This window comes from Cebus imitator, unplaced genomic scaffold (assembly GCF_001604975.1).
Source record: "Cebus imitator isolate Cc_AM_T3 unplaced genomic scaffold, Cebus_imitator-1.0 Scaffold4, whole genome shotgun sequence".
Lineage (NCBI taxonomy): Eukaryota > Metazoa > Chordata > Mammalia > Primates > Cebidae > Cebus > Cebus imitator.
In genome coordinates this window covers 61,044-69,811 of record NW_016107319.1, presented here as the reverse complement: position 1 = coordinate 69,811, position 8,768 = coordinate 61,044, and the positions used below count along the sequence as shown (strand labels likewise).

Sequence of the window (8,768 nt, the reverse complement as noted above, 5' to 3'; positions counted from 1 at the left end):
CATGTTGACCAGGATGGTCTCGATCTCTTGACCTCATGATTCACCCGCCTTGGCCTCCCAAAGTGCTGGGATTACAGGCATGAGCTACCGCACCTGGCCTTTGCCCAGGGTTTATCATGCGTAAAACAATTTCTGTCTGGTGAAGTTTGTTGGCAGAATTAAATACATTAATCCACATAGGTTGCTCAGAACAGTGCCAAGCATGCAGTAAGCATGTTACAAGTCTTATCTATGAGTGTCTGTATTTAATCCTCACATCCACTCCATAAGCATGATCCCTGTCTGACAAATGAGGCTCAGAGAGGTTATATAACTTGCCTGAAATCAACCAGCTGGTTAGTGCCAGAGCTGGGATTTGAACCTGTGTTTATCTGTTCTTAAACTTGTGTTCTTGTTCTTGCTTAGTATCTAAAGGTAGCTGAGGATGCTCATATGGCTGCTTTATTACCAAGGCAAAAGAGGCTGATCCAATTGCCTGGCAACCGAAGCTTCTTCCTGTACCTACTGCTCACCTGCTGTTGGGAACCTCTCAGTCATGTTCCATCTACCCACAGTCGGAACCAAGAGACTGCCTGTAGGATCTAGCCTTGACTATGTCCCCAACTCTCTGGGTGACCTCTCTAGCCAAACAAAATGACCTCAGGTCTCACCCTCTGAGGTTATGGATGAATTACAAGATCTTCTCTGCCCTGGGCCTTCCTACCTGTCAGCCACTAGTCGCGGAAAACTGATCCTCTGGCTTTCATCCACGCGAGCATTGTTCTGAGCCACGAAGGGGCCCTGGGTTCGGAACGCCCGGACCACTGTGCTGCCCTGGAATGTCTCAGCCATGTGGGAGCAGACAGACGAGTAGCTGGCTGACTCCAAGCGTCTCAGCTGGCATGAGCTAACCACATACAGGCTCTGAGAAGGAAGGATGTGAGAGGGGAGAGGAGAAGCCACAGATATAGAGAGGTAGTTTCCAGAAGCAGAGAGAGCCCCAAGTACAGGGTTCCAGACCAGGCTCTGTTACCACCTTGCTGTGTGACCTTGGGCTAGTTACTTGCCCTCTCTGGGTTTCCTTTTTTTTTTTTTTTTTTTTTTAAACAGAATCAGAGTTCAGTGGGTTTTTTTTTTTTTTGAAATTACGTGGGGAGCTTCACAAACCTTTAATGCCCCATCCCAGAATGACTGAATCAGAATCTCTGGCAATGTCACCTTGACTTTGGTGCTGTTTAAATAGCCTTCCAGATGATTCTAATGAACAGCCAGGGTTGAGAAACCACCAATTTAGTTTAAGTGTTTCACTTCCTAGCACTGAGGTCAACTACTTCATTTAGGGCTGGTCATTGGGAGAACAAAACTATAAGAGGAAATGAAGACAGTTGGCCAAGTCAGTTTCACTCATGTAACCCAAGGGTTACATGCCTGGGGATGCACAGAAAATCTGTGTTATCTGGTTTGCAGCTGCAGGTTGGGTGCAGGTGGCAGACAGGCAGGCAGAGAGGAAGTGAATTTGCTGAACACCCAAGCTGTGTGTGCCAGGCTTTATACAGTGTTTCATTCATTGCAAAGTGGCATTCCTGTCATTCATCAGTTAATGGTGAGAACATCCGAGGCTCTGGGGATTCAGCAGCTGTCATGAACTCCACATTAAGTGGCGGAGTCTGGATTCAAACCCATCTCTGCTTGACTCCAAAGCTTGAGACAGAGAAACAGCCCATCATCGGAGTCAAGTGGACTTAGAGAAGGCCTAGGACAGTTGTGGGGGACAGTGGCAGCCATGGGTTTTTGTCTGTCTTTTGAGATTCAGTCACTCTGTTGCCCAGGCTGGAGTGCAGTGACACAATCCCAGCTCACTGCAACCTCTGCCTCCCAAGTTCAAGCAATCCTCCCTCTTCAGCCTCCCAAGAAGCTGGAATTAGGGGCATGTACCACTAAGCCAGCTAATTTTGTATTTATAGTAGAGATGGGTTTTCATGTTAGCCAAGCTGGTCTCAAATGATCTGCCCACCTCAGCCTCCCAAGGTGCTGTTTTTTTTTTGAAATGGAGTCTCACTCTGTCACCCAGGCTAGTGCAGTGGCATGATCTCAGCTCACTGCAACCTCCACTTCATGGGTTCAACCAATTGTCCTGCCTCAGCCTCCCGAGTAGCTGGGATTATAGGTGTGCACCACCATGCCCAGCTAATTTTTGTATTTTTAGTAGACACAGGGTTTCACCATGTTGGTCAGGCTGGTCTTGAACTCCTGACATTATGTTCCACTCACCTCACCCTCCCAAAGTGCTGAGATTACAGGCACAAGCCACTGTGCCTGGCCCCAAAGTGCTGGTTTTACAGGTGTGAGCTCTACCACCCCTGGCCCTAGCCATGGTTTTTATCTGACTACCATGTTTTCTTCTATTCTACTTCTGGTTTCCTATGGGAAGGGGATGGGTTGGGTACTGTCAATATGGGACGTGATCAGAGAAGTGGTCACATGACACAGCCTAGCCTATCAGAGTCTACTATTTATTCAGTTACTGTGATGAGTTCAGAGATGGACACATGATCCACAAAGGGCCAATCAGAACGTTCCCTGGTATTAAGATATGACTACTGAGCTGGAGAAACATTTTTTTAAACGTTGAATTGCTAAAGTGAGATGATATGATGGCTAGTGGCCATCAGACCTGCCTTGGAAAGAGAGCATGTGCAAAATTAGACCAAACAGGGGTAAGCCAATGGCTCCTAAATATTCATGTCCATCAGAATTACTTGGAGGGTTAATTAAAACCTAGATTAACAGGCCAACCCACAGAGTATCTGAGTCAGTAGGCCTGGGCTGGGTCCTAAGAATGTACATCGCTAACTAGTCCCCAGGTGATACTACTGCTGATCCTGGGGCCTACACTTTGAGAAGCACTGAGTGAAGATATGGAGAGAGTCACTGTGTCCTGATGACAGCTGGGCCCTTGCACCCTAGAAATGTAAACCATTAAATTCTGTTCTTTTGGTTAAGCTAATTTTAGTTGGTCTCTGGTCCCAGCAAGTCAAAGAATCTAGCTTAATAGTCTTTGAGACCTTGCAATGCTTGGCCTCCAGATAATCGGAGAGGAGGCAATGGCAGCAGGATAAAAACATTACACACGAACAGCCCTGGCCCTTAGGATTTAACTGTGCCATGAGGCACAGTGGCTCATGCCTGTAATCCCAGAATTTTGTGAGGCCAAGGTGGGAGGATCACTTGAGGCTGGGAATTTGAGACCAGCCTGGGCAACACGGTGTGACACCTGCCTTTACAAAAATAAATTTAAAAATTAGCCAGGCATGGTGGCACGTGTCTGTAGTCCCACCTACTGGAGAGGCTGAGGTAGGAGGATCACTTAAGCCCAAGAGTTCAAGGCTGCAGTAAGCTATGATCACCTCTGCACTTCAGCCTGGGCAGATGAGCAGGACTCTGTCTCTAAAAAAAGAACTTTGAGAGACAGAGATTAGTGGAGACATCAGAAGGACTGTAGTGTCTCTGTCCCTGGGAATTCCAGGAACAGCCCCTAGATGCCCAGCTGGGTGAAACCTCATATATAGAGTCTTCCCCAGAGACAGGAGACTGGCTGAGTTGACCTCAGGTGGTCCCAGAAGCCTCTCTGACTTCTCCATACCTGAAACCCAGCGTAGAGGAGAAACAATGGCAGGATGGCCACAATGGCCAGCGGAGTAGTCACTGCCACCACCAGGCTGACCTCCAAGAGTCCAAAGGCGTACATCAGCAGGGACCGGAGTTTGTCTGGGATATCCACGTCCACCGTGTCCGTCTCCTTGGAGAAGCGGTTCAGCAGGTTGCCGATGGGCGTCCTCTCAAAGAAGCTGATGGGAGATCGTACCACATCCCACAGAAGCCTCTGGAAGAGCAACCTGGATGCCTGGACCCCACCTAGGAGCACTGCGGCCATGGAGGCAAACAGCCCGATGGCTGGGGAGGGAGAGGAGGTAAGAGCATGAAGACTGCAGACCCTCAGGAACGTCCCCGTGGGGCCTTGCAGGGGTCTCCCCCACTACCTCATGGCGGACATCTTATGGTTGAACCACCCTATTATATATTTTTTGACAGGATCTCACTCTGTCACCCATGTTGAAGGACAGTAGCATGATCATGGCTCACTGCAGCCTTGCCCTCCTGGACTCAATTTATTCTCCTGCCTCAGCCTCTGAGTAGCTGGGACCACAGGTGTATACCCCCACATTGACTGATTTGGGGTATTTTTTGTAGAGATGCGATCTTGCTATGTGTCCAGGCTGGTCTCGAACTCCTGGGATCAAGTGATCTGCCTGCCTTGGCCTGAGATGACAGGCATGAGCCACTGCACCCAGACTCTGCTTGTTTCTTGATGTAACGGGTTGAAGAGTATCCCCCAAAACTCATTTGGGAAGGGTCCTAAATTCAATGACTGCCATCTGTATAAGACTACTAGAGGATACTGAGAGAGACAGAGCAGGAGATGCGATTGCAGCACAGATTAGAGGACACATTTACAAGCCAAGGAGTGCCGGGGACTTCCGGCGACCACCGAAAACCAGGAGAGAAGCGGGGATAGGGGGGTGGGGCGGGGGGGGGGTGGGGGAGTTCTCCCTCAGAACCTCCATAAGGCGGTAACCCAGCTGACACCTTGATTTTAGACTTCAGGCTTCAGAACTGCAACAGGACAAATTTCAGCTATGCTGGGCTCCCAAGTTTGTGGCAATTGGTTTTGCAGTAGCCCTAGGAGAAAAAGGTACATCCTTCCTCCCAGTGCTAATCTGTATGCTTGGGGTCGGGCTAACTTCTCCTCTGGAGCAGGGCAAATTTCACCCATGGCTAATCCAAACCACTGAAATTGGATCAGGGGTGAGCGCATAACCCAAGTCCAGCCAATGACAGGGAGACCTGAGACTTTGCTAGTACTCGTTTATTAGAGGTGGCCAAGCTGGAGCTGTGGAATATCATCTTGCCACCAGAGGGAGCAGCTGAGCTGGACAGGAAGCTGACACAGGGGAGGGAAATGAAGCGATTTCTTGTTTGGACCCCTACATCCAGCTATACCTGAAGCCAGAACCCTATGCATACTGGCCTTATGAGCCAATCAATTCTCTTGTTGCTTAAATCACTTTGAATTGGAGCTGATTTTTTTTTTTTTTTTGAGACGGAGTTTCGCTCTTGTTACCCAGGCTGGAGTGCAATGGCGCGATCTCGGCTCACTGCAACCTCCACCTCCCAGGTTTAAGCAATTCTCCTGCCTCAGCCTCCCAAGTAGCTGGGATTACAGGCACTGCCACCATGCCCTACTAATTTTTGTATTTTTGGTAGAGATGAGGTTTCACCATGTTGGCCAGGTTGTTCTCAAATTCCTGACCTCAGGTGATCTGCCCACCTCGGCCTCCGAAAGTGCTGGGATTACAGACGTGAGCCACTGTGCCTGGGCTGGAGCTGAATTTTTTTATTCTTTGTATTCAAAAGCGTCATAACCAATTTCTGTCTCTCGGCTCCAATCTCTCCATCTTTAAGGGAAAGTAAGTCTTGCCCTTAGCTGTGAAATGAGGGATGGCAGGGGAAGGATTTTGAAAGGGCCATTTGCCACCCACATGAGGATCTGGGTTAATTCCAGGGCTCAGCGGACTCTGACAATCCCTCACTTCCTCTTGGTTCAGTAGCCATTCGCCTTGAGTATTCCACTGTACATGCAGTTGTGGCGGGCAGGTCTCCAGGTTCTTAGGACTAGAAGAGTCCTCAAGTTCAGGCCCGGCACCCCATTTTATAGAGGAGGGTACAGGCTCACAGCATTTTGATGATGTGGCCAAAGTCACCAGTGAATGAGGAGAAATCAACATGGAAGTGAGGCAACTGTCCTTTAAAGATGAAGCCAGGCTGGACGTGGTGGCTCATGCCTGTAACCCCAACACTTTGGGAGGCTGAGACAGAGGACTGCCTGAGCCCAGGAGTTTGAGACCACTGGGGGCATCATGCCAAATCCTGTCTCTATAAAAAAAAAAAGATTAGCCAGGCATGGTGGGATGTACATGTAGTCCCAGCTACTCAGGAGGCTGAAGTAGGAGGATCGCTTGAGCCCAGGAGGTGGAGGTTACAGCGAGCCAAGTTTGCACCACTGCACTCCAGCCTGGGTGACAAAGCCAGACACAGTCTCTCTCTCTCTCTCTCTCTCTGTGTGTGTGTGTGTGTGTGTGTGTGTGTGTGAATAAATAAATAAGAAGCCAAACTCACATGTGCACTCCTGTGACTCCCTTCAGCCGGGCCGCATATTAACAGAAGAACCAGGTGTTAGGGATGGGGTGGGGGAGGCAGGAGGAAGGTGGGTATGGTTGTAAAAGGGCAACACGAGAGCACCTGGTGGTGAGGGGGTGGTTAAGTATCTCAAATGTCAACCACTACAGCGGATGCGAGAGCCCAAACCAGATACAACTGCACAGAGGCAAACATGCACACACCCACATGCAATACACTGGGGAAATCAGCATGAGATCCATGAGGCTGAGCATGGGGGCTCATGCCTGTAATCCCAGCACTTTGGGAGGCCAAGGCAGGCAGATCATTTGAGGTCAGGAGTTTGAGACCAGCCTGGCCAACATGGTGAAACCCCCTTTCTACTAAAAATACAAAAATTAGCCAGGCATGGTGGTGCACACATACAATCCCAGCTCCCAGCTACTCAGGAAGCTGAGGCAGGAGAATTGCTTGAACCTGGGAGGCAGAGGTTACAGTGAGAAGAGATCACACCACTGTACTCCAGCCTGGGTGACAGAATGAGACTGTTAATAAATGAATGGATGAATGAGATCCATGGATTGATGAGTTTCGGTATCCTTTATGTGTGATAGTTTTTTTTTGTTTTTTGAGATGGAGTCTTGCTTTATGCCCAGGCTGGACTACAGTGGCACAATCTTGGCTCACTGCAACCTCTGCCTCCTGGGTTCAAGCCATTCTTTTGCCTCAGCTTCCTGAGTAGCTGGGAGCTGGGATTACGGGTGTCTACCACCATGCCCAGCTAGTTTTTGCTTTTAGTAGAAACAGGGTTTCACCATGTTGGCTAGGATGGTCTCGATCTCCTGATCTTGTGATCTACCCATCTTGGCCTCCCAAAGTGCTGGAATTACAGGTGTGAGCCACCGGCCCGGCCTTGTCTAATACTTTACTATCATTTTGCAAAATATCTCCACTGGGAGAAATTGGGCAAACTGCACAAGGTAGCTGGCTGTCTCATTTCCTGGAACTCCATGTCAATCTACAAGTATTTCAGTACTTCCATTTTTAACAAGGAGAAGATAGAGTGATAGCAATGATGCATCTGTTAGGGAGGGTCTGGAGGTTTGGGGACAGGCACTGAAAGCCACCAGCAGGCAGTCCCTGGAGCTGCCTTCTGCTAGTGGGGAGGGACTGGGGGAGGTTCTGAAGGTTCGAGAAAAGGAGGGATGTGCCCTGTCCTCCCCGTTCCCTCCAGCATCATCTTAAGGACACAGATCTTTACTTGGACCCCGGACATTTTGCACAGTTGTTCCAGAGGGGACCCAGGGAGGGGTGGGGCAAAGGATCCCTGAGCAGCCCTCGGTGGAGCTGGAGGAGGGGATGAGGAGGGCAGGTGAGGCGTACCTTGGAGACAGCCGAGGAGCCCGAAGATTCCGCCACGCAGGGCTGCCTGCGTCTGCAGCCCACCCACTATGGGGTCGTCTGCCCACAGGCTCAGCCAGTAGCCCCGGCAGAAGGAGGCGACTTGCTGGCAGAGGAAGAGGAAAAGTGCGTAGAGGCAGAGTGGGGTGCCCACGGCCCGCAGGTAGGCCAGGTGCACTGCGGCCTTCACCTGTAGCACACAGGAGGGAAAGGGAGGCAGAGAGAGCCCCCAGCGGGAGGGGTGAGTTGAGGCAAGGCCAGGCGAGTCTCCCAAAAAACATGCCAATGGGCAGAGGGAACCACCAGGCAGACCTCATGGGTTCTTCCTCCGTGCCTCCCACCAGGAGCTCCATCTCCCCCACAGGACCTGGCTAGCCTTATAACCCTCATCTCCTTACACAATCCCCAGTGAGCTAGTATTCATATTTTTTTCTTGAGACAGAGTCTTGCTCTGTCACCAGGCTGGAGTGCAGTGGCATGATCTCAGCTCACTGCAAACTCTGCCTCCCAGGTTCAAGCGATTCTTCTGCCTCTGTCTCCCAAGTAGCTGGGATGACAGTGCCCGCCAACACGTCCAGCTAATTTTTCTTGTAGTTTTAGTAGAGATGGGGTTTCACTATGTTGGCCAGGCTGGTCTTGAACTGCTGATCTCGTGATCAGCCCGCCTCAGCCTCCCAAAGTGCTGGGAATACAGGCGTGAGCCACTGCGCCCATTCTTGTTTTCTTTACAGCACTTATTGTTATCAGATATAGCTTATTAGCCTAATTATTTGCTGTCTGTCTGTCCTCACTAGTATCCAATCTCCACCAGACTTGGCTTGGCACACAGTGGGTATTGTGCACACGTTTGCTGGATGAGTGAGGCAGTGGGTGAATAAATGAGTGGGTGGGTAGGTAAGTAGGTATGTGGATGAATAAGTGAATGAATGGATGGAATGATCAATGAATGGATGAATAGCTGAAGAGACAGATGCATAGGTGAGGGAATGGTTGGTATGTATTGTTAGGATGGATAAAGGAGGAGGTGGGTGAATGGATGGGATGAATAAATGAGTAGGTGGGATGGACAGATGGTGGGTGGGATGGACAGGTGAGTGGGTGGGATGGATAGGTGGTGGGTGGGATGGACGGGTGAGTGGGTGGGATGGATA

General features: G+C 50.0%; 1 protein-coding gene across 4 annotated transcripts in view; it reads right to left on the bottom strand.

The window, feature by feature from the left end:
• Positions 1-8,768, bottom strand: part of ABCC6 (ATP binding cassette subfamily C member 6) — a 77,386-nt gene that overhangs the window by 19,300 nt on the left and 49,318 nt on the right. For all 4 annotated transcript variants that reach the window (XM_017533128.2, XM_037740105.1, XM_037740110.1 and 1 more), the window contains 3 exons: positions 7,600-7,807; positions 3,623-3,933; positions 704-903 (listed from right to left, as the gene is read on the bottom strand). In XM_017533128.2, coding sequence (XP_017388617.1) covers positions 704-903; positions 3,623-3,933; positions 7,600-7,807 — 719 coding nt within the window. The remainder of the gene's footprint in view (positions 1-703; positions 904-3,622; positions 3,934-7,599; positions 7,808-8,768) is intronic.